Raw genomic sequence first — 27,237 nt, forward strand, 5'->3', positions numbered from 1 at the left:
GGGACCGGATTAGGTGGTTTGTGCTAATTCTAGGACATTTCCATTAAGTTGTAGGTTGTAAATGCCTGTGTGCACATTAACACTGAAAAGCAGGCGGTATTTATTATTACATCAGCTCACACCAAAGAAGTGTTGACTCAACACCATTTTGATAATGACTGATGTTAATTAAACACTTCTTTGGTGTTGCCGTCAAAACCAAACTGGTGTTGCTATAATCAGATTCTGCGTTAGTGCTAGATCAACACCAGACCTATATGACAGTGTACCGGGAGGCCAACTGGCAAGTCATCAAGGATTTAGTAGTTATGAACTTGACAAGATTAAAAGTTGGACAGGTGGCTACAGGCTATACTCCCACAATTTTACTTTCGTTACTGTAAACTAGCTCACGGTCATCCCTGTTCAGGTCGATGCACAGTATCCCGTAGAGAATGTTGCAAAACAAGTCACGTTGTCCCTTTTTTTCTGCATAGCATCACAATAAGGTTTTCTAGGGATTTCCGATTCTCAGGTGTACAGTACTCAACACGAGGTATTAGTGTAATGCCGGTGTAATGAAGTTATTTACATGGTCCTATATTAATACGGATGATACCAAGGTCATGAAGCTGCATAAGAAGGGCAAATTCCTTATCCATACTATGAACTCCTTTGGCTACCTTGTCTGTGCTTTTATCAAAATAGTGGTAAGATACACTGGTCTTGTTTGCTCCATATCGCTCGGAGAAGGGCCAAAATCCATACAGCGTTACTTCATCACATACCTGAATGGCTAATGTTACCAAATAGAAACCTGTGGGGACAATGAAAACAAAATTACATTTATTAACATCATTCTTCCTTGATATTTGTATTTCACATTTCTCGTGATAAGGGACCGTTTATCTAGCTTTTGTTCAAAGAATATTACCCCGGATTTAGCTCGAGCTGTTGTTTGCAGGATTGATGCTGCTGGGTATACATATTTATACACACCTCTCCTGGGTGGATTGCAGCACATTCATGAAGATTCTAACACCTTCACGGTCCGTGGCACAATTTATGCCTGACCGAAGGAAAACACGCCATGGCTGGGACTCGAACCAACAATCCTCTGATTGTAAGACGACAGATTACATGCCCCAACAGAGCAATGTAAATCCTGATTTTTTCTCTCAAACTTTTCGTGTTGGATCTGTTCTCGCAGGTAATATACCAATCTGGACAAATAAGAACAGACATAGCTGTTATCTAGGGTAGATTGTAAATTATCGCACGTGGTCAATAGGATTCCAGAGCCCCGTTTTACAAAGACTTCGATCTGATCAACCTAAACTACAGTGTATATAGAAATCCAACAGTGTCATAATTTTTCAAGGAAATTTACACAATGTCCTTTGTAAACAAAGAAAAGCACCCTGCATTTTCAAGAAAACGATAAATGTATGGCTCTACATCCTATCTAGAAAATATTTTGAGCAAACAAGCATTTTGGATGTTGCTGGCTTTCCATAGTTGTAGTTGATCGAATCAATCGTAACTCTTTGTAAGACGGGGCCTAGGTTACCTTCATATGGCTCAGTGGATAAGTCTCCGATAATGAACCAAAAGGTCCGGGGTTCAAATTTCACTGCAAACGTTCGACCCTATTAGCAAGGTGTTCATTAATCTGCATTTGCCACTCTCAACCCAGGTTTAGTAAATTAATACAAAGTCTACCAGTAGGAAGGAATTATGTGGATGCTTGAGCACATTATAAGGGTAGGTGTGCTTATCGGACTTTGAAACAGAGGGTCGTGGGTTCGAATCCCAGCCATGGCGTAATTTCATTCAGCAAGAAACTGATCCACGGTGTGCTGCACTCAACCCAGGTGAGGTAAATGAGTAACGGTAGGAAGTAATTTCTTAAAACGCTGTGTGCCTTTAAACGCCTAGCTTAGCCGGGAAATACATAGGAGCGCCTTGAGCACCTAACAAGGTGGATATATTCGCAATATAAATACCCTATAGGCCTATTATTGTTATTATGCAGCGGTAATAGTATACATACATACATACATACATACATTAAACATGTATTCATATAGCTTACCCAAAATATGATCAACGCGCTTTACAATTAATAACTACTACTACTAATAATAAAAATGAAATTACTCAAAGAGCACTTGAAAATATATCTATGGGGACTGGTGCCTGATCTTAATGCCCTGTTCACCAGTAGTTTAAGGAACTTGCATGCCCATAAGGCAATCCGGCAGGTTCATAACACAAAACACCATGGGCGGAAATCCCAGGGGGACGTGTCCCTTCTACCCAAAATAGTAGGGGGACACTATATGAAATGTCCCCCTACTATTTTGGGTCTTTTATGATGGAGAGAAATACATCATTCACATCGATATAAAAAACGTATTTTTACCTTACATTTTTTGTAAAAACTTTTTTATTTTTTTTATTTCAGGTGATAACTTTTTTTTTTGCTTGTGAAATTTTCCAGCCCCTGGTCCCGCTACCCTTGGGGACAGATTTCCGCCCATGAAAAATACCAGGCCTAATCTAAACTCTATAACAAAAATAATTTACGAAAGAGAACTAAACATGAATATTTATACCAATAGTTACACAAAAAATCATATAAGGAGAAAAAAATTCAACGAGCAAATAAATGTGTTTTAAGCACAGATTTAAAAGTTTTTAACTTGTCAGCAGATCTTAGTGTTATTTATTTATTGTTTATTTCCGTTTTATTTCAGCAGGGCAACCCTTTCAGTTACAAAACTGCTCTACCAAGGGGCCCTGCACAAAAAAAAGACAAGAACATATAAATAACGATCTACACAAAAAAAAACCTATAGCTAAATACTCAACTACAAACATTTACTCAAGCAAAAGTAAATTAAATTAAAAAAAAAAGTGTTACAGGCAGTTTATTCCATAATGTCGGTACAACTTAGTACAACAACTATTATACTTTCATAAATATTCTGATTATCACCATGATTAAAAACATTCTTTATTATAATGATTATTAATGTTATGGTTATTATCTTCATTATGTATTATTATTTTCATTATAACCACCTTTGTAAATAATTCTGATATACCTTTTCCTTCTTCTTCTATTTTTATTATCATGATCAATATTATTATCATTGATATTATTATTGTTATCAATACTATTATTACATTGTTATTTTTATTATCGTCGTCAGCATTTTTCATTACTCTACTGTAAAAAAAAGATATTACCACTAGATATCCGAGCCCGGATGTTTCTCTCGTACCAAAAGTCAGTTACAGCTTGGACGTGCATGGGATTAGCACACACCAAATCTAAATTCTCCGCTATTAAATTCCTCATGGCGGTCATCAGTAGAGACAGTGAAACATGGGACGCATGGCAGATTGACCACAACACGCCTCTATACTCCGACACCATATAATTGAATTTGTCGATTTGTTCCGCTTTCTTAAGCCCGTTATACCTGCAAAGGAATAAGCAGACTTTCTTAAAAAATAATGTCAATCAGAAAAATAAGGATTATAGCATGTTGAGCTATTAAGCTATAGTGGAGTAAATACAATGAAGAGATAACAGAATAAAAGAAAACAGACAAAGATACATGTACAATATAGAAATTTAGTTCCATTGATTTTTGTTACAGAGGAGTACTTCTTTTCCCAATTATTTTAAAAGTATATATATTTTGTGACAGAAATGAATGAAGAGAACAATGGTAGGCGTAGCTTAAATCAAGGTTCCCCATAGCTATCTACCCTTTGGAAAAATTGGTGATGCCGAAAAAATGTCTCTGCCGGGAATCGAACTCGGGCCCTCAGTTTTGAACGCCGATGCCTTAACCACTAGACCACAGAGACGGGTTAATGGCTAGGGCGACCCCGATCCGGTTGACCGTCAGATAGACAGATTTTCGACACAATACCAATTGTAGCAAATAACCACTAGCAATTAACCCGTCTCTGTCATTTTTCCGGCATCACCAATTTCTCCAAAGGGTAGATAGCTTTGGGGAGCCTTGATTTAAGTTACGCCTACCATTGTTCTCTATATTTAAATAAGAGTGCCAAAGCTGTTGTACATGTACAATTTCACACATTTATATATAAATATATACATACACATACACACCCTCACCCACACACACACACACACACACACACACACACATATATATATATATATATATACTTTTAAAATAACTTGCAATGCTCGCTTGAAAAAAAGAAACACAAGCCGTGGTCATAAGTGTTACAGTTGTCACTATTTGTTTTGACATACCAGAAACTGCTTTTTAATGTAGGCTTTTACCCATACCAGTGAACAAAATATCTATCTATTTATTTATTTATTTATTTGAATTTATACAGGATACATTAAAAGCACAGCTGTTTTATATCATGTACCTAATAAAACAGGTTTTAAAATGAATATCATTCAATTCAATTCGATATTGCTCACAATAAAAAACATTTGTAATAAAACATTACATAATTATTACATATATCACTTACATAGATACAATTATACAAAATGCATTTGAAAGTAACAAGGGAAATTCTTGATATAATCTTAAATTTTTTCCAACAAAAGATGTAAAAATTAAAGACGATAAGTAAAGAAGATCGTCCAGGTAGAATAGATCAGAAAAGAAAAATCAGGTGGATAGTCCTATCTACATTGAATAATTTAAGTTTACTGAGAAAGTACATGCGTTGTATTATATCACCAACTATATATTTGAAAATAACGAAAGCATTGCAAAAATATGAAATTCATTAATAATTAAATAATTTTGGATTCCTATAACGTGTTTAAGTAATGTAAATTTCCAATTAGCGAACGTACATCTAATATCCATAATTTATCCAATATCCATAATTTATTGTTCGAAATAGACATGAAATGAAATACTCCGAAAATTTGCTTTGCCCAATTGATCGTGCGGAACATGCGGAATACTCTGATTATGGATGGAGAATTCAGATCAAATTAGTACCTTTTAAACAATATACTAGGATTCATCGTGGAAAAATTACTTTTTATTCCAGCGTCTCGCTCAAACGGCATCAACGGTGGTATGTTGCACCTGAGAGATAAGAGTAAAGAGAGAAAGAGGGGAGTGTATATTACAGATATTTGATCACAATTGATCATAGTTTTCAAAGTCAATTATTATCTTGAAAAGTGTTTCAAAATGATAATCAACTAACTTCGATTGATATTCACACGCACATCAGTCAGAAAAAACATAGATCTATACACTAGTGTACGTGATGGGGGGGGGGGGGGGAAGAAAAGCTTTCAGACCCCCCCATCCCCCGACGAGATTTCTCCGGTATGCCAATGACTACGGAACTTTATAACGATTTTTTTCTCTTCCCCTCTTGTTGGTCAAAGCTGGATCCGCTAATGTTAAACCGTAGGCCTATAGAATATGACGAATGCATGTACTGTATCTACGGGTCAGACGTGTTCAATTAATTATCGTGGAAGATAGAGGAGTGGGATGGTACTCCTTTCCAATACTAATTAATAACGCACTTCATACAGTTCCATGTTTCGCTGGTATATCGCAATAACAGTTTCGAACATCGCCGTGTTCGAAATATCTTGTACTTTGAACCTTCATATTCAAATAAATATTTTGTAATAGTGTAGATCTTGACATCATGTGTATTTGATTAAGATGATTAATATGTAGACGGGGAAATGACGAGTAGCATATAATCTAATGATATTCACAACATGAAACTTGATCCCATCATTTAGATTAGGAAATTAGGATGGCGTGGGTATTCTAACATGTACTATTATCACACTATGATTATCATTAATGCGATAATAACGTTAGAGAGAAAAGGGTACATGAAATCAAGTCCTTAATGAGCTATAGAGTGCGTCATAGAAAAAAAAAATCAACAAAAGTTATCAGTGTTTATTACTACCTTACCATAAATAGAGGCATAAGTATATTACTGAAGGTAGGTGAATAATTCCGCCCTATCACGACGGACTTGTGTGAGGAGCATTTTTAAATGGAAGTATAATATCCATCTGATTTTAATATTGCCGCACATACCATCGCGATGCAGTACCCGACATATTCGAAAATATTTCTGGCCCGTCTTCATTGTAAATTCCAATGTGTCATGATCATTATGAAGTACATGTTCACGCATTTAGCTCCACAATATCTTTACCTAATGTATTGCCATAGCCATGGAGGTATCACTTTATATTTTCTGCCATATTCCAATAACACGCCATTGCATGGCATGATTGGCGTATCGCAGTGCCCGGCAACAGTACGTACTCATTTAAAGACTAACGTATGAGCAAAGTCTCATGAGCATTGGATGAGAAGTGAGAAAGTAGTTCGTAATCATGGCAATTGCCATAATATGCCGCTAACATGAAGCTAGGCCCTACCAATTCGCCTGTAATCTTCTATCTCCATAATGATTATAATCCCAAAAGAGAGACTTTACTATAGAACTGCTTTCTAAATAAACCTAGGAGCACCCAGTGCAAATTTCATTTCCATCCCAATTACAAAGAGTTTTTTATTACATTTTGATAAAAGATCATTCCAAACAATAAAATCTTAGTGATCGGAGATAAGAATAGTGGTTGGACAGCTAAAATCGAAATTTTGTCTAGTTCGAGCCTTCTAGAAGGAATAAAAACAAATTCAAATCAAATCTGTAATGACGTCATCATCAGCTGCGACTTGAAGCCGAATTGGACTTTACTTCACCCATAAATAGGGCTTGCCGCAAAGCAAAGTTGTGATGTTATTATTCCAAACATTATGCCGAAATTGAAATGAAATAATTTTTCTTCTTGGAACTTTCACATTAAATAAAAAAAATGCGATTTATTAAAAAAATACGTCTCATCGGATCACATGCATAGTGTGTGCCGGGCTTTATAAGTCAGTGGCCATGGTGAATTTAATATTGTTATTTAGTACTGCAATGTACCTCAACATGCAGAGGAAATTTATACAGTGGATAGTAGTAATTTGTTTAAGGTCAAGTCCACCTCAGACAAAGTGTTGATTTGAATCAATAGAGAAAAATCAGACAAGCACAATGCTGAAAATTTCATCAAAATCAGATGTAATATAAGAAACTTATGACATTTCAAAGTTTCGCTTATTTTTGACGAAATAATTATATGAACGAGTCAGTTACATCCAAACGAGAGAGTCGATGATGTCACTCACTCTATTTCTTTTTTTTATTGTTTGAATTATACAATATTTCAATTTTTACGATTTTTTTTAATAGGACCTCCTTGCCTGAACCACAAAATGTTAAAATAATGGAATTCCACATGTTCAGGGAGGAATGAAACTTCATTTCACATGACAATGACGAAAAAATAAAAATATTTCATATTTCATAAAATTAAATACAATGGAAATAGTGAGTGATATCGTCAGTTCCCTCATTTGCATACTGACCGAGATGTGCATATAACTGTAAAATGTCATAACTTTCTTATTTTACATCCAATTTTAATGAATTTTTCAGTGTTATGCTTGTTGATTTTTTTTTCTTTTTAGTCAAATCAAGTTTTTGTTGGGGTGGACTTGTCCTTTAAGGTTACATGGTTTGGAACTTAATTGGTTTAACCCTCACTTCCAAGTAAGGAAGCAAAATACTGAAGTGATCGAATCGTAATTTCCCATGATTAAGGTATTGAAGTCCAATTTTAATTTGTATAATAATTCATTCAAAATTCAAATATATTCAAATATATACCGTCCACCAAATCAATTTTTGTTCTCCTTTTTTCGAAGTTGTTTTCACCTCACGCATTCGTGACGTCCCACTAGGTATCATTATCTCTGTGCACGATTAATGACACAAGGATTTTTTTTTTTGGGGGGGGGGTGGTCTAGGATGCACTTTACACAATGGAAGCCAGTCAGCCAATAATAGAATTCAATAATTTCAAAGTGTTTGTATGATAAGAGTGCAAAGAGAAGAGGGGGCAGGGCGGAGGATATACTGTAACTTTATACTGCAATAGTAGAACCAATATGTGTTGGGCTTTTCAAGGTTCAATAACCCGAAAGAAATTAGAAAAAAAAATGAAAATCACTAAATGCGATTTATACCACACCTCATATAAAGGGCGGATTTACTTTTCTTTTTAGGCTTGTCCCTAAATGTTTACCCCTCCTGATGATGCTAAGAATGTAGGCCACACTGTGAGGATGTTTGCACTTTTTGAATTTCATTTCTACAATATTTAAGATTTCAGATAAAAGTAAAAAAAAAAAAAAATAGGGCTTAAATTGTATCACATGGATTATAGACATTGATCTAGTAAATGATAACATATGACATGTAAATACATGTATTCATATTGTAGAATATATGTTAGTAAAGCAATCAATATCATGAAAATCTGAATTTTTGACTGTGTTTGCCTTTTTATGTATCAACATATAAATCAAGCAAATTCCTGACGATGAAGGCTTCCAAAAAAATCAATTTCTTGAACCGATGCATATATATATCAATAAATTAAATGACAGAAAAGAAAAAACTCCGAGTAGAGCCAATTCATAAGTTCAAATTTTTGACCTTTTATTGCAGATCATCTTCAGGAACTAAGTTATTTACAGGAAAACAGGTTAAATCTCTATTATATAATGTGTGTGTGTGTGTGTAAAGCTATACATGTACAACAGCTTTTGGCAACTCTTTTTTATTTAAATATTGTAAAGAAATGGATGAAGAGAACAAAAGCTGTTGTACATGTATAACTTTACACATTTGTATTTCTTCTCCCATACGTGTACTGTATCGAAGCAATAGCTTTGATCCAGCTGAGGCATGGTGGCTTGTCATTGTCATTGTTCTAAACCCACCTTCACCCGACAAAGGAAATTATAATTGGTATAGTGTCGAAAATCTGTCTATCTGACGGTCAAACGGATTGTGTTCGCCCTAGTCACTAACCCGTCTCTGTGGTCTTGTGGTTAAGGCACCGGCGTTCAAAGCCGGGGGCCCGGGTTCGATTCCCGGCAGAGACATTTTTTCGGCATCACCAATTTTTCCAAAGGGTAGATAGCTCTGGGATCCTTGATTTAAGCTACGCCTACCATTGTTCTCTTCATCCATTTCTTTACAATATATATATATATATATATATTAAAGTTATGTAACCTAATGCCTCTTAATTCCGGTTTGACATCTTGTAGTTTATTTAGTCAAGAGTTATTTCACCTTTGTGTGATTTAGTTTCATATTCATGAAACCTATTTTCCTGTGAATAATTCAGTTCCTGAAGATGATCTAAAGTAAAAGGTCAAAAATTTGAACTCATCAATAATGGCTCTACTCACTCATTCATTGAACAAGGTTATGATCATGATGATATAACCTTGTTCTCAGTTATATCTCCATGTGTGACAAAATAAGGGTGGCAATGTTTGGCTTATTTTCTCTTTTTCTTTGGGGTAAATGCTTGATTTTTTTACACTGACAGTTTCCATTACACCTATTATTCATACAACTTGGCTCTTATTTAAATTTGATTCTTTATATCATTTTTTTCATAATTAAAAATAGAGATCTAAATATTAAAATTTTCTTGCCATATTACTTTCCACCAATAGAGGGCGTACACAAAAATATGCCCAAAATTCAAGCTTTTGAGCGCTCTGGTGAATACAAAAATTATTCCCACGTTACTAATGATAAATAAATTTAAACTGTATGGAAATTAGTAATTTTGGTCACAAAAGTGATATTTTAATGATATTTTTAAAAAGTGTGCTCAATACAGCATTGGCATACCATAATCCTACCTGTAGATTCTCCACAGGCCAGATGGTAGCGGTGAACAAGTGGCTCTACTCGGAGTTTTCTTTCTGTCATGTTAAGGTTTTCAACTAGATTTATTATACTTCATATGTATGTATTGACTACCATGACTACTGGAAGTATACTATTCTAATATTGTAATATGAGGAAGTGTATTGCATAAAACCCATCATTAAAGACGTAAACAACACCAGGCATAGTATGGCCAACGTTGTTTTCAGCTATTAATGATATTTTATCAAATAATAAGAAAGATCAAGACCACTATTCAGTAAACACGAAAATTTGAGTGACTTTTCAAGGGCGTAGGCTGGTTTGAGCACGGGGAGGTGCACATCATGTGGAGTAGGAACTAGTTTGGAAAATTAGCTGTTGGAAGCAGAAGGGGGTACAAAATAACTTCGTTTTGCTTCTCAGTGTCGGAACTCCTCTGCCTCAGTGGAAGGGTGCATCCCCTTCCCCCAGCATACGCGCTTGCTCAGAGCATTTACACAATGTCCAATATTCGGTTCCCTCAATACAGTCCAAAAGTTAGTTAAACTGCGTCTATTTTGAGTTTTTGACTCATTATTATGAACATGAAATATGGAAGAGTGGCAGTGTTCAAATATGTCCACATTGTTTGCGCAGTGTAAAACTCACAATACATTTGTAAATATAACTGTTTGTTCTACCTACCTGAATATAAAATCGTGCATATCTATTTCTTTTCCGCATCCACTATGTAGAACTGTTCCGCTATTGCCAACAACTGCACATGAACGGTATCTCTTCCCATGTAATAAAGGATTTTTCTGCACGAGTACAATAAATATTAATAAGAAATTAATAAAAAGAAACAAGATATATTTTATCATTTCATTTACCAATTAAAGATTTGTCACTTCCAAATGAACGACACGATACTAAATTGAAGACAAAAATAAAGAATAGAACATAACATTTTAATAAACGGAACATGTTTCGAGGTGTCGCACCTCATCCTCAGCCTGAAAATTATTAACAGAGTCATTGGTATTTATACAGTTAGGGTGTCAAGTAAAAATTTCAAGAATGTAGTTACACAGGATTACAAGGTGTGAATTTAATTGTTAAATGGAATGAAGTAAAAAAAAAAAAAAGGTGCGACACCTCGAAACGTGTTCCGTTTATTAAAATTTTATGTTCTATTCTTCATTTTTGTCTTCAATAAAGATTTGTCCTCTAATCGGTTCACAAAGAACTAGGGAGCGTTTTATGAAGGGACTTGTTTTTTTTTTCATCCGACAAAGTTTAAATTTTCCAACAGTTGTAATATGAACCAGTGCTGTGGTTCTCAGTCATTCAACATCAAGGAAGTCATCGAATCGACAACCTGTCAGATTTGTTTAAATGCTCTCCTGATCAATTCGATCAAGCCAGATTTATGGCCAGCGTTCCGTTGCATAACACTTATCATTATGGGAACTTTGCCATTCAATGGTAAATTCCATGGTAACAAGACTCAACAACCATTTAAAGGGGACGCGGAAAAGTTTCCAAAGTGGGGGGGGGGGGGGCTGACCATGCAAACATCACAATCCTATTGTATTTTTTTACGTTTTCGTAAACGGTTTTGGAAAAAAAGTGGGGGGGGGGGGCTTCAGCCCCCCCAGTACGTATGACAGGTTCGGAGGTGTCACGGTGAGGTTGTTGTACCAGACCTTGGCAAAGAGGGCTTCGTGAAACGGTTTGCGGACAAGTAGCTCACAAACTCCGATTTAGTCAAGAAGTTAATGACTGTTTTAAGAAACGGGCCCCAGGATATTATTAATGGTGGTGGTGGGGGGAGGGGGAGAAAAGTCGACCTTAATATTACCTTATTTTGTTTTTCTCAATCAAATTATCTAGTTTTCGTTTTAGCACATCTTTTTTCCCTATCACTACTCGACAAAAGAAACAGTAAAGGGGCGTCCACGGTCGCCCCCTGCCCCCCTTCCGCTGAAGCCGCCCCTGCAGACCAGAACGAGGTCGTTCAATGTAAATAGTACAACACGATTATTAATAGAATTAATTAATATAGAAAACATTAAGATTCATATGTAGGTAGATATCATGTATTTTGGGGGGTTTTTTTTTATAAAGAAATTGTATTTAAAACTTGATGTCGACAAGGACTTTTAGAACCTTTATAGGAGGATCATTCCATATTTTGGGACAAGTATACCTAACATTGTGATTCGGAATACACAATTTGGAATAAAATTGATACATTTGAAATTGATACAAAAATATCACTAAATTTAGATGGAAGTTCGGTCTGGAGTTTACAGATCTATATAAAAAAAATTACATTGCAGAGGTTTGCTGACATCTTGGAGTTTCAGCAGCTTAAGAGAATTAGATGACGAATCAACGTATATAAACGGCATAACTATTAGCTGCAGAAATGATACTAACTATGTACTATACGTTCTATATAGGCCTATAAGTACTAAAAATGCCAAGAAACCATCGAATAAAAATCATACGGAACGTTTTCCAAGATAGCATTTCAGAATTAATGGAGCACTGTTTATTTTATGATTCAGAAATCCTTTTCAGAAATGCAATACCAATATGCTTTAGGTTGTACGTTATGAGCTGGTCTTTTTTTGTTTACCTTCGGGAGCAGTTTGTATAGTTCGGGTGATATTCCATTGTAATTGTCATGAAATACATATTTGTCATGATCCTTTATGGTAACATTTTCTTGATGTAGAACAACTGACCAGCTGCTGCCCAGTTCCGAACGATAGTTGGCGAGCTCTTGTCTACAATAATTGGCATGAAAACAAAAATGAAATGACATTGAGTATTCGTATAGTGGGGAAATATATCATGGAACAAAACCAAACGAATCTCCTATATAAATATACAAATGGATATATTGGTATTTCATCTCAATGCTAAAAACTCAACTCTGGTGAAGACGTAGATTTGTCGAAACCTACACAGACAGCTGAGTACATTCGCCATGCTGGATGTAACAGACATAGTAGAATCAGAAAACACATGTATAATGCTTTGATGACCACACTTTGTAATTTGGCCAAAATCTATGGAGCAGAAAAATAATACATTCCTTTACTTTATTTTTTTCGTTAGAATAAAAAAAAGTCTAGTTACCAAGAATGTGTATAGCATTTTCATTTATTTGAATGCAGGATAAAATACTTTGCTCACGGGCATAGGTGCCGCGGCCGGGGATCGAACCCGGACTTTCCATGTATAGTCAGGCGCCTTAGACCAGTCGGCCACGGCACCTATTGATATTCGATTGTGATAACCCACCATTACATCATTTTGCACACCAAAGTCCCGTAACACAAAGCTTAGCGATGATCGTAGAACATTTTTCTACCATTGATTGCATTATGACTTCAATGTACAATAAATCATGAAAATCAAGCGTACGATAATCGCTAACCTTTGTGTCACGGAACCCAGTACTAATAAAACTTCTTAAAACATACTTGTTGATTAACTGATTTGATTGATTGAAAATCACATTTATTTCCTTCAAACAGATACAAAATAATATTTGACATAGTAACGAATACAGTATATATTTCGACACAATTTTGAAGGAGGCGAAAACCCGAAAAGCAGAGCTTGAGTTGGAGTCGCCAGATACAAATAAATAACAAGTTACGTACTGTAATTAACAAAAGGTACTCCATGTAAATAATTTGACAAACATGGGGATAAAGTCTCAAATTTACTTCTACGGCATTTGATCACAAAACAAGACCGTAGTTCGAATATTTTATTGGGCCATACTTCACCTACACGTTGAACGCCTGACATTTAATATAATCGAATCAGTGGACAATACGTGACATGAATTGGTAAAATGTGTTTTAAATATATATATATATATACATGTATATATTGCACAAAGTAAGGTCGCATTACATTCTCAGCTATGAATTGGGTATTCATGTATTTCAACAAATGTAACAAATGATATTTGTTTATAAATCAGCGCTGTCCGAGTTCTACCGCATCGCTCTTTCAGCCTACACTCTCCAATGGGCGGGGGGGGGGGGGGTGTTGATTGGTACACTTGACTGACACAAAATTAACCGGAACTATACAACTAAATGTAACCAAATATCAGGTCATCCTTAATCTTAAAATTTAATTACATATCTGATTACATTATATTCCAGGGAATTAATTCAGTTTAAACTCTATATTACGATAAGGGTACTTTTACCCTATAGATACAAACAGAATCATTATCACCGGACACCCGTCAATCGCTGTATATTATAAAAAAATAAATAGGTTATTTGATACACATTGACACGAGTAACTCCAAGACATATCGAATTAAGCAGGCATATTCACTTAGTTTTTTATAGAAAATACATAAAAACAAATTTAGTTGTTTTGGCACACATTTCGAGTTGTAATGGGGCGTAATATATCTACCTAAAAGCAGGAATACACCGTGTCTCATGTAATAATGATTCAAACTCCACATTTAGTGAAAAATACATAGTTGCTATAATTAAATGGAGATGTATTTAATAAAATACTAACACATAAAACCCCATAGACAAATTTCTACTCATGATAATTCTAAGGTAGACGAAAAGAAGAATGGTCGAATCAAACTAATACATTTTTTTCAAATGGAATTTATTCATTGGCAAGTTTTTCATAAGTTTTTGGAAAAGATTATTATAAGATTTTATGTAATAACATTAGTATTAGGACCCCTTCTTACGTTGGCCTTGGAATATGGACGATCACACATGAAGTTCGCGAATTTCGGTGCAAACCGTGCAGTTGCAGTCGCATATAGTTCGCAACCTCCGTTGCATATTTCGCAAAGAAAATCGCGAAATTCCCGACAAGAATTGCATATATTACAAGTAAAGTCATGGACTTTGCAACGGCTGAAGTCACCTGTGATCGACTGTATTTCAGAGCCATCATAACGTCCTCACCTAAAATGATCTCTCCTCGTGCTATTTGATTTCCACGGATACTTCAGTATGGTATCATAAAGATATAGCTGTTGTTGTCCGATATCTCTGAAATTCCAAAGACTGAGAGATAAGAAAGGTTGATTATTATGAAAGCAAAGAGAACATAATAATAATAATGATAATAATAATAATAATGATACTACTTCTACTACTACTACTACTACTACTACTACTACTACTACTACTACTACTACTAATACTACTAATACTACTAATACTACTACTGATAATAATAATATATCCATTATAGCGCAGTTTTTTGTGCATATACTCAACTGCGCTTTGATACTTGGTATCATATTATTACCCCGGCTGTAGCTGAGCCGCCATATCAATATGCGCTAAAGCGTTCAAGGAATAAATCCTACCGGGTACCTATTCACCTCACCTGGGTCGAGTGCGGCACAATGTGGATAAATTTCTTGCCGAAGGAAACTACGCCATGGCTGGGATTCGAACCCACGACCCTCTGCTTTAAAGTCCGAAGACTAATCCACTGGGCCACAACGCTCCATGAATACGTTGAAGATAATAATAAAAAGGGTAATTTGTATTGCTTTCTGAAAATTCTATTTGGTCATGTTGGTTGGAGGGGATGGGTACATGAGTATTATTCTGGAATGGAAAGAGGGCAAATCTATTTGAAAAAAACAAAACAAAAAACAAGTGGAACACCCGGAGAAGTCTAGCTTTAAGCATGCAATTCAATGAAGCAGGAGTATTTTTTTGACTTAGTGACATATCAAGAATTTATCTCGTTCATTAATTACCCATTTGATGTATAATCATAGAGATATATCTATGTGTATGATATAAATCCAAGACCATGATGCCCTATTGAATGGACTTTATGCCCCTTTTATCCTTCGAAAATTTTGGTGCCGTTTTTAATTACCCCCATTCATGCTATATCAAATTACGGCCTTGCACTAAAAAAATCTTGAAATTTGATCTAATATGCATGTGAATAAGTGTGCATGCACATACAAATATAGTTGACATAATATTTCATTCTATACAATCTTCAGGGAAGAAGGACATGGGTGGATATATGATATTTTACTAATGAAATCATGACAAAAATATATGTTTCAATCCTTTTCTCCACCCTGGTAGAATAAAAAAAAAGAAACAAAATAGTCCAAAATTAGAGAAGAAAATATTTCGATAAAAAGCACAAAGTTCCTTCACCTCAAATGACCACTGATCTTCATCCATTGACCAATATAATTTTTTTAGTATATGTTTTAATAACCTTCTCATCCAAGTCGAATATAGAATAAAGACTTTTCGTCTAAAAATACCTTGAAAATTCCTATTCTTCATCTTTGGTTGAAGATTTTATTTTCACCACTCTAAAAAACGAAGAGCTAATTTGACTCTTAAAGAGCGTGTATAATGACTGCACTTCGGAGTGCTGATTTTTCCCGTTCAAATTTGAACTAGACAAATCGGCACTCCGAAGTGCAGTCACTTTACACGCTCTAGTTAAGTTAAGCTAAGTTAGCTCTTCGTTTTTTAGAGTGAAGTTGGGGCCATTTGACCTTCAATCCTTTTCCTACACTGTAAAAACTGTGGTGTTAAAACTGACACCAAATGGTGTTAATAGAGGACCACACCCCGAGGTGTTAAAATAACACCCTAGAGATTGAACATAACACCAAAGAGTGTAAATGTAACAACCATAGGTGTTGTAATAATACCCATAGGTGTAAAACTAACACCACCAATTTAACACCGGTGTAAAATAACTGGTGTGGTCCTCTATGTACACCGGTTAACACCACAGTTTTTGCTGTTTTGCAACCAGAAATCTCATTTTCCAATACGCGAATACTTAATTAGTGACGTATATTGTCAAAATCTTCCGCGTATATTTAATAACTTTTTTCTTAAAACTGATATACAACGTGGTCAAAGTTCATTGACCCTTAATGAGCGGAGAACTTCATCATGTGACCTGAGAGACATGCCAGATGATAAGTGACACTTGATTATCCAAATTTTCGTGCAAAAGGTTTATACATTTCAAGTTATGATGACATAAAAATAACAAACATTTCACCTTGGTTAAAATTAAAAAAAATGACGGACATAACCGCCGCTGTTGGAAATGTGGCTTCGTCACCCTCGACCCCCCAAAAATAAGAAAAAAAAACAAAACGAGGTAGAGAGTTAACTACAGCAGCAAAGCTAAATTAATTGATTAGATAATTAGTTAAATCCTGTTAAGATAGTAGATAACATTGATTTTAAACTAAAGATTATTTTCCTGAACGGTAAACTAAAATACTAACCTAGTCTGTGCGTCTCGATCTGAAACATATGGAAATGATGGCCAAACTGGACCCTCGGGAGAAAGTATTATGATGTACAACATCACGGAAATCACAAGCAGAAGGCCAAAAATAAATTGTTTTCCTTTTAGGCTGGCAAGATAAGGCATGTTGTTACGTTCTTTTCTGAAAGAGATGAAAATAAAATGGTGCTGGTGATGAACGTTAGAAATTACATCAGAAACAGAAAAATCAGAGAAACAGATCAATGAAAGTTTTAGAAAAATCGGACAAATAATGAGAAAGTTATGAACATTTGAATATTGCGATCACTAATGCTATGGAGATCCTCATGTTGGCAATGCGACAAATATGTGTGATGTCACTACTTGTGAACAACTCTCCCCATTACTGTAGTGTATATTTCACTTACACTGCCTCTTTTATCACGTTATCAGTAGATCATGTATTCTTTTATAGGAGGGCATGTAATGCAGATTTTTAAAGAATACACCATGGATATTAAAAGAGTTTGTATCATAAGAAAGAGCAAGATACACTTTGGGGGTATTTTATAGTCCATCAAAGGGAAAGTTGCTCACATGTGACATCACACTTCCTTGTCACATTGTCAATGGGAGGATCTCCATGTCATTAGTGATTGCACTATTCAAATGCTCATAATTTTCTCATTATTTGTCTAATTTTTCTCAAACTTTCTTTGTTCTTATTCTTTGATTTTTCTGTTTCGACAGAAGCCTACTTGTTCGAAAGGTTTCATTCCCCTTAATGTTTGAATCTTCTATATTTCTCAGCAGCTTGAGATTGACGAGTTGACGAGCAGGGGCCGCAGATCAGTTTTGAAAGTGGGGGGGGGGGAGGGGGGTCTTACCCTTAAAGCCATTGGGCCTGTGACCCCTGGGGCCCATTGCATAAAACTTTTTACCTGAGAAAACTCTGGTAAAAACTGGAAACTAAGGTTAGTCTGATTTCTGCCATTGATTTTAACACAGGGCAAAAACTCTGGTAAAAACAACCTGAGTTTTCTCAGGTAAAAAGTTTTATGCAACGGGCCCCTGGTGTACATAATTCACTCTAAAAACAATAATTAAAGGTTATCAAATTCTTTTTCTCATATAAATAACCATTGATAAATTCAATTCATAAACAAACAATGCAAACTATAGATACCAAACGTATCTTTTGATGAACAATATATATTCTTCATGCCGTATTGTATATTACAATTATTACAAGTTAACCATTTAGGGTAACCTGTGGAGATGGAGTCGTTTTTTCCCTTTCTAAACGCTATCAGTCTGTTCTCTTTCAGGTTCAACTATTTCGTGGATTCATGTTCCTTTTGGAATTTCGCAAGGGAGTGTTTTGGGGCCCAAGCTATTTAATCTCTTCATTAATGACATCTCTACTTCCCTTCTGAAGCTGTTCTATTTGTAGATGACATTCTTTTATTCCGAGTTATTTCTTCTGATGCTGACGAAAACATCGTCTAAAAAGAGTTAGATACGTAATTCAGTGGACTGCCAGCAATGGGTTTTATTCCACACAAGACTAAAGTTATGCATGTGACCAGGAAGAAAAGAATCCAAACTCCTCACTTTCTAGGAAACGCATGCATATCTTCCATAATCTTTATTCTAATACTTGGAAATTACAATTACTTCAGACCTATCCCGGAACCCAGGTCTCTAGGTCGAACCGTCTGCTTGGTTTTATCCGAGTTGTTGCACGTGGTGCTTTTATCTATGCTCATTTGCATACAAGTGTCCATCAGGGCCCTCAGTGGCGTACCGTGGGTCACCAGCAAAAATTCGGGTTACTTAGGGAGCGCGCGAAGCGCGCTCAGTTGTCAGGTATTCTGATCTAATAGAGATATTTTAAGGACATGCATTGCCATTAAACGGATATGTATCTCACTTATTAAATAATGCGAGCGCGAAGCGCGAGCTGAAAATTTTTGATATCGAGGGCTAAAAATTGACATTATAAGCAAATTGTTTTGTAATCATGATACTTAACTGTCTCGCTAAACAAACAATGCGAGCGCGAAGCGCGAGCTAAAATTTGTGTATATACTGACCCTAAACAAGGAAATATTAAGGATTATATTTTAGAATCCATTAAGAGTATAAATATCTCACCATAGTCATCTAATGCTAGTGCCATCCTTTTGCTGATTTTGTTAGAATTACATCTAAACACAGTCATGAAACACCTTTTGTAGTCATGTAATCATGATTATCATACGCATCTTACTAATCAAATACTGCAAGCGCAAAAGCGCGAGCTATAAATTTAGGAAATATAGACCTGAAGAGGGGCATTCTAAGGGTTGTTTGTAGGAATTCTCTAAGACCCTACGTATTTGACTAACCAAACGATGCGAGCGCGAAGCGCGAGCTGAAATTTTTGTATATATTGACCCCAAACATGGATATTTTAAGGACTATAGTTAGGAATTCATTAAGTCAGAGTGTACATATCTCACCATAGTCATCTAGTGCGAGTGCCAAGCGCTTGCTGAGTTTGTTAGAATTACATCTAAACACATGGAGCACTTTTTGAAGTCATTGTAATCATGATTATCATACGCATCTCACTAATGAAATACTGCGAGCGCGAAGCGCGAGCTGAAAATCTAGGAAATTCAGACATGAAGAGGGGCATTCTAAGGGTTATTTGTAGAAATTCACTAAGAACCCACGTATTTCACTAACCAAATGATGCGAGCGCGAAGCGCGAGCTAAATTTTTTCGATATTCAAATCAGAAAAATTGACATTTTAAGGACTGATTTTAGGAGTTCATGAAGAGCAGAAATCTCACCAATCCAGTAATGCGAACGTTAGCACGGACAGGAAATGTTTTATTTTAAGACCTTAAAATAGGACAACAACTTTCAGTAGTCATGAAAAAAGAATATATCACTACTTAAAACCATAACTCTAATTGCGAGGAAATATATTATTTTGTTGTATATTGATTTGAAAACCGGTGGCTTTAGTACAGCAGGTTTATATATCTCGTTAAACAGTCTATGCGAGCACCAGGAACATTGAAGACACAATTAAGCAAATAACGTTTCATAAAGTTATGAAAAAATGCTTCTTATGTTATATAACATAATATAACACAATAATAAACAATTTCTTCTTTCCCCACTACGTTTCTTTTCCTTTTCCCTCTTTTTCTCCTATTCCCCGTTTTTTTTTCGGCCAGCCGATTGGGGGGCACGTGTCCCCTATGCCCCCCCGTATTTACGCCACTAAGGGCCCTGTCTTACAAAGATAACATCAACTATGGAAAGCCAGCAAAGTCAACATATCAATTGCATGTTTGCTCAATTTTTTTTCTAGATATGAATGTATATCCATAAATTCATTGATTTCTTGACAGTTTGGTGTGTTGCCCTTCGTTTTCAAAACACATTTTGCACATTTCCTGCAGAAAAAATTTATGACACTGTTGGATTTCCATAGAGTTACGATTGATTGGATCAATCGTAACTCTTTGTAAGACAGGGCCCAGGTTTATGTGACTCTGAATTTCTCTCTGAGAACATACCCATGTCATCCGGATGTTCCTTCCTTTGGACATCTTTCTTCTACATGAGGACTCAAGCCCTCTTTTGCACTCCCACGAATAGACTACCTCCACAGCAAAAACTGTGGTGTTAACCGGTGTACATAGAGGACCACACCAGATATTTTACACCGATGTTAAATTGGTGGTGTTAGTTTTACACCTATAGGTGTTATTACAACACCTTTGGTTGTTACATTTACACTCTTTGGTGTTATGTTCAATCTTTAAGGTGTAATTTTAACACCTCAGGGTGTGGTCCTCTATCAAGACCAATTGGTGTGAGTTTTAACACCACAGTTTTTACAGTGTCGAGTCCTCGACTGTGGGACACATTATAAAATGACATCAAGGATATTGCTGTTCTTCCTCCTTCTACTTTCCTTAAGTACTTGGTAAGCATGCAATTTTATTTCTTGATTATGATTATTGATTCACTGCTTTTCCTGTTCTTTTCCTTTCGTCTGCTTGACTGCACCATGCTAACAATATATTAATCCATGGTCATGATACAAGTTTTCTGTCTCGGAGACTCTTCTTTTTCGTTCTCCCGACTCTTCTGGGGTCCGTTGCAGAAAGAGTTGCGTTAAAACGCAAGTCAAAAAATCAATCGCAAGTCCCAAATGCGCGCTGTTGATTGGTTGAAAATCATGTTGCGCATGATTTTTAGAGTTGCGATCGATTGCAACTCTTTCTGCAACAGGCCCCTTTTTTCCCCACCCCCTCTCGCTTTCTCTCTACCTTTCTACACTTTAAACCTCATTCTCCCGTGTGAATTATGTGATAATGCATTAATCATGTTAATTTACCTTAATTCATTTGATGCTTGTACAGTAATAATCTTACTCCTTATTTATTTAATCGTATTTCTTATCCCGATTCGTTTCATAATGATATCATTTTTTTTCACTGCACACGTATAATTTCTTTAGCGATATGATATATTGAATGTTGTTGTGTCATGAAATTGTTTAAATGTTTTCAATGTTTTGGACTTCCAATTACCCTACCCTTTTAAATTCCATTTTACCACATCTTTTTCAACAAGGTTTCTTAAACGATGATATTTCAGTTTGTTAAGAATGCTTCTTTGATATCGTCAATTAGGTATACTTGCCTTTCTATTCTTGACCAGAATGATACCTATCGTATAGTGCAATGAATATGATCCCATCGTTCATCACCGAGATTCATTTTTGGAAGGTAGAATTATCATTAGGACCTAGGCCTAGTAGAGTCTAGACCAAGATTACGACCCTAACATAATGCACAATGATAGAGAGCAGATCCTCTAGTCTTGTCAACTCCTACAACAGATTCTAACTTAGATCGCCCCACGACCACGCTACTCCACTTATATTCTAAATGGGGTCTAGATTTAGATCAAACTCTAATCAAGACGTTATAACGTAAGAGCTATGTACTCCTGAATGTGAAAGCATTGATTACACCATATTTGGAGCAGATCTAGGCACATGGAGTCAAGGGCGCCGGAAGCGGGGGGGGGGGCAGGGGGGGCACTTGCCCCCCCAAATAAAATTTTTGGGGGGCAAAACGAGATTTTGCCCCCCCCCCCAACGTGCCCCCCTGAAAGATGAAAAATGATAAATTATTTAAGGACAAAAGTAAATGAAGGCACTTTTCTGCCTGAAAATTGTCATTTCCATTGTCAAAAATGAAAAATTTTTGCCCCTGACGGGCCAAATACATTATCATAGCAAGCCTCGCGTCTTTTGACGAACAGTTCCTCTTGAAACATAGCTTTGATAAGCCCCTTTTTCCATCTTATTACAGTGTGATAACGTTTAACCTTTTAATGAATACATTTCAGACTAAAAGCGAATGGCAAATTGATAGTGGTCTACCAATGATTAGGTTTACAATTCTATGATGCTGGCTGTGTCGTCTAACAAACGCGCGGTCGCCCAGAAATGCTAAGACCGGACCCGATATCACTAACGCGCGTGAACACTAGTTACTCGAGCAAGATATGAAATCTATGTCATAGCTGTCCAGCCCAGAAACCATAACATCTCGAGAAACTTGTTTCAATTATTTCATTTTAAACTAAATATAAATTGAGTTAATACAGTGATAACAAGAGAGCGGTGTTGGCTCAGTCGGTAACGCGTCTGCCCGTCGAAGTCGAACCAAAGATCGTAGGTTCCAGTCCACCCTGGGCGGATGACTGAAGTCAGTGCGTTGTGTGTAAACGTCATTCTCCCATTTTTCATAGATGCAGGCTATGTTACAATGGAAAACACTCCGTCCCTCGGATAGGACGTTAAATGGAGGCCCCTTGTAGAGGAGAGTCACCACCTTTGCACGTTAAGAACCCACTGCACTACAGTATTCGTATAAGAGTAGGGGGAACCACGGTGTCGAGGTCCACCTGCCCCCCCCCCCCCAATCAATTATATCGGGAGGAGGGACCTGTGGATCATAGTGATTCAGTTCGCTTTTCGCCTCCCAGGCACAGGTGACGCCAAACAAATAATAATAACAATTCAGTGCCCTAAAGAAAATAGTAAAATACCAAGGTCATTTCAACTCAATATAGACATGTTATCAGAAAATTACACTCAGAATAATCATGTGTAGAGGATTATAATTTATAATTGTAAAAATGGTGAATCCCACTCGAAAGCAACTTAGAGATAATGTTTAGACATGAAAAAAATAAAATCATCTGTGAAAGTGTCTTCCTGACCGGACTCATATTATCCGAGATATGAATGAAAATGTAAAGAATGTAAAAGAAAGAAATAAGCGTTACAGTACTGCTCTACTATAAAAAAAAATCTTAAGATATTTTCACAGCCCCGTATTTTCCTCTATTCCTTTTCATTGGCATGATTGGAAGGCGTTTTGTCTGATACTATTTCAGCTCATATGTATTTTAGATTCTAAAGCTTCTTCCCATTACCTGATACTAATCAGATCGAGATGGCAGCTATGTTCTCTGGTTCATCCCAGCTTTTGTTATTCATGGACGTTTGCAAAAATAAACAAAAAAAAACAACCCAGGAGTGGGTGGCGCTCACTGCAAGACCTAAATTTTTCGAAGAAACGTAATAGCGAGGGGATTTGTGATGGGGGAGCTTTTGCATTTTCTAGAATAAAATTGAAGGATTTCGTGCACACTTTTGGTGAATTTTGTGAATTTATCCCTCTCGATCGGCGGCCCCCGGCTGCGTACGGTCATCTTTGTCATCTTAAAGTCTTTAAAAGTCCTATATTACATTGGTTTGAAACAATTTCGTTTGCAATAAGGCTCGTAATTTGCTGGAACTGCGACCCTGGTCATGAAGAAACACCAGGCTGGGTCAGAAGGGAGGAAGCAGAAGGAGCAAAAAGAACTCCAAGACTGTTCAATTCTCAAGAAATTTTATTTTTGAATGCACTTAGAAACGCAACTTTTATACTCCGTTTTTACACAAAATCTCTACCGTGGGGGGGGGGGGGTCCCATAGCCTCTCCCGCTCGATTGCTTCGGTATCTCACGCTGTCAAAAATATTGTGCCCCCTTCGGGATTTTGCCCCCCCAAAACTGAAAGTGTTCCGGCGCGCCTGCATGGAGTCCTTGATCTTATTCAAATTTATTCATGCACAAGAAAGAGTACATTAGAGGGGCCACCAAACTGGTATCTAACTTGAGCTTGCGTTTAGATATACCCATACAAAGGGCATTAGTGAGTAGGCCTAGATCTAGATCCAAAGTCTACCAGGGCCCTGGGAATGATTTTTTTTTTAAAGTGGGATGCTGATGTAAATTCGAGAAGCAAAAAAAAAAAATTGAAGTAAAATTGGCCCGGACAAATTTGAATGCAGAAAAAATTACTTTGATGTCTACCCCAGATAGCGGTATCTAAACAATGGCGTAACTACGGGGGGGGGGATGGGGGAACGTGCCCCTCATCGGCTGATTAAAAAAAAACGGGGAAAAAGATGGAGAAATGAATAGAAACTTTGTGGGAAAGAAGAAATTAGTGTTCATTATTATGTTATATTATAATTATGTTATGTTATATTACATAAAGAACACTTTTTCATAACTTTATGAAACGTAATTTGCTCAGGGCCTATGTCTTCATTGTTCCCGATGCTCGCATTCTATGTTTAACAAAACCTATGTTGTACTAAAACTTCCCGTTTTCAAGTCAATATATACCAAATATAATTCTTCGCACTTCGATTTATTATTGTTTTTGTACTATTGTATGCTTCTTTTTCATTAGGACTTAAAATGATATCCACATTTTAAGGTCTTAACGTAAAACATTTCCTGTCCATGCTTACGTTCGCATAAGAGGATTGGTGAGATATGTCTACTCTCCATGAATTCCTAAAATCAGTCTTTAAATATCAATTTTTCTGATCTGAACATCAAAAATTTTCAGCTCGCGCTTCGCGCTCGCATTATTTGATCAGTAAGATACATATCCCTTTAATGGCATTGTTCTTAAAAATGTCTTTGTTACATCGGTATAAATGGCAACTGAGCGCGCTTCGCGCGCTCACTAATTAAGTGACTTAACATTTTTGCTTCCCCCAAAGCCGTGACCCACGGTCCACCATTGTATCTAAATGTGAAGTAGATATCAAAGTTCTTTTTTTAATCGGACATACAAACAAAGCATGAACAAGCAGCAAACGAAAACCGGTAAGATACTTTTCCAGCCAGCTTTATCACATAAGTAAAGCTTGCTCCCTCCTCAAGCTCCCCTCTCAATTATACACCTGCGTTTTTACACTATTAGTGTTGTTAGATATAATTTGTAATTGTTTTTCGGGGTTGCCAAGCAGTCAAGTTGAGCTTAGATAGTGGCAACACCTGCAACCATAACCTTTATGTTATGGAAAATGCAACCGATGTGTGTTGGTTTAGTTGGTAGAGCATTCGAACACCCGACCGGGAGGTCGGGTGTTCGAACCCCGGCCGCGTCAGACCGAAAGACGTTAAAAGATGGGAGTTGCTGCTACCCTGTTTACGATTAAAGGGCTCGTCGATCTGGCGCTGCACAGCGGCTGCCGGGCCCACGATCAATTGGGCAAAACTAGTTTTCGGAGTATTTAATTTCAAGTCTATTTCGAACAATGAAATATGGATTTTCATTTCATCATTTTCATCAACTTTGTTAACCCTAACCCTATCTATCTATCTATCTATCTATCTATCTATCTATCTCTCTTTATATCGCTGTCGTTCTGCAAATATAAATTTGATCCATATTTCTCAAGTATTTCTTATATACCCATAAAGTTATAATGTAGAAAACAGTTACACTGAACTAGACTAAAACAAAATAATAGTGAAATATACAGTAGTAAAAAAAAATGTGATGTAGGAAATAATAACAATACATTTTGTTTTTCCATTTCGAGTATTAACTTAAAAAACACCGTTATCGAGTATATAAGTTTATGTTTCTTCATAATCGCGAGATCGCATATTCGAAAACAAAAGCTCATTTGAAATTGTCATACCTTTGAATATAATAATTGGGAAATCATGCACCGGTGTATAACTTTAACTAGAATAATTATTGAAAAATAATCAAAAGAAATGGACTACCCAGCTGTCATTAACTGTGGTACAAAGAGAGGCCATTATCAGTATAACTTACCTCAGGCTCATATATATAAAGAGAGGCCATTTAATTACCACATCGAGATAAAAGATATACTTCCTGTAATTATTGCTTCACTTCACACTGTTAGGCGATTTCTCAATTGCACATAGCATATTTTAAGATATAGAAACGATACTCACAAAACGGAATCATTTTTTTAATGCTTTGGCGATTTCACACTTCTATTATCACAATGGCGTGCTTCCGGGGATTGATGCCAAGGCCTTACTTAAATATATAAAAAAAGGATTGATGTCATGGCTTTTTATAACAGTTGCGTCAATAATGATTCAAAATGATTACCACCAGTCGACTTTGCAACTCCTTGCAGTTATGATAATTATTCAACATACCGAAACTATGGAAAAGGATGATTGTATATCCGCAATATTTCCTCGTACCAATTTCATGTCGAAATCATCGTGATAGCTCACACTTTCTACAACTGGTCCTCGACTGGTCACAAACCGCCATTGTCAGAACAGATGTAGGCCTCGAGCAGGTACACAGGCCAATGTAATATTCCAATTCGATACAGGTTTACTTCGCATTGTATAATACTTTCTTAGATGTCTGAAGCATTAAATAATTATACTTATTTAATCAAGATCGTGAATCATATCGGAATGGCATTCGAATAAACAAGAAACGAAGAATGAACAATGCGAACGTTGATCGAAATGATTGTCTATCGTGTTTCCACCACGTATGTACACCAGGGGCCCGTTGCAGAAAGAGTTGCAATCAATCGCAACTCTAAAAATCATGCGCAACTTGATTTTCAGCAAATCAACAGCGTGCATTTTGGGACTTGCGATTGATTTTTTGGCTTGCGTTTAGTCGCAACTCTTTCTGCAACGGGCCCCAGTTCACG

The 27,237-nt window shown here is 36.3% G+C and overlaps 1 protein-coding gene across 1 annotated transcript; it reads right to left on the reverse strand.

The window, feature by feature from the left end:
* Positions 1–245: 245 nt before the first annotated feature.
* On the reverse strand, positions 246–26,523 carry LOC121416305 (sia-alpha-2,3-Gal-beta-1,4-GlcNAc-R:alpha 2,8-sialyltransferase-like). Its single transcript, XM_041609855.1, has 8 exons — positions 26,396–26,523; positions 17,150–17,314; positions 14,811–14,912; positions 12,473–12,623; positions 10,531–10,646; positions 5,004–5,093; positions 3,235–3,470; positions 246–796 (listed from the first exon to the last, which is right to left on the reverse strand). Exons 2-8 carry the CDS (start codon positions 17,296–17,298, stop codon positions 564–566), a joined length of 1,077 nt encoding a protein of 358 aa, XP_041465789.1. The 5' UTR covers positions 17,299–17,314; positions 26,396–26,523; the 3' UTR covers positions 246–563.
* Positions 26,524–27,237: the final 714 nt, after the last annotated feature.

This window comes from Lytechinus variegatus, chromosome 5 (genome assembly GCF_018143015.1).
Source record: "Lytechinus variegatus isolate NC3 chromosome 5, Lvar_3.0, whole genome shotgun sequence".
NCBI classification, from domain to species: Eukaryota; Metazoa; Echinodermata; class Echinoidea; order Temnopleuroida; family Toxopneustidae; genus Lytechinus; species Lytechinus variegatus.

Bases quoted from the DNA above. Each gene is read 5' to 3' on its own strand.
- LOC121416305 (XM_041609855.1), bottom strand. From the start codon at position 17,298: ATGCCTTATCTTGCCAGCCTAAAAGGAAAACAATTTATTTTTGGCCTT. The intron at 14,913-17,149 runs GTTAGTATTTTA...CTTATCTCTCAG, and splicing joins GATCGAGACGCACAGACTAG to TCTTTGGAATTTCAGAGATA. The intron at 12,624-14,810 runs GTGAGGACGTTA...CAATTATTGTAG, and splicing joins ACGAGGAGAGATCATTTTAG to ACAAGAGCTCGCCAACTATC.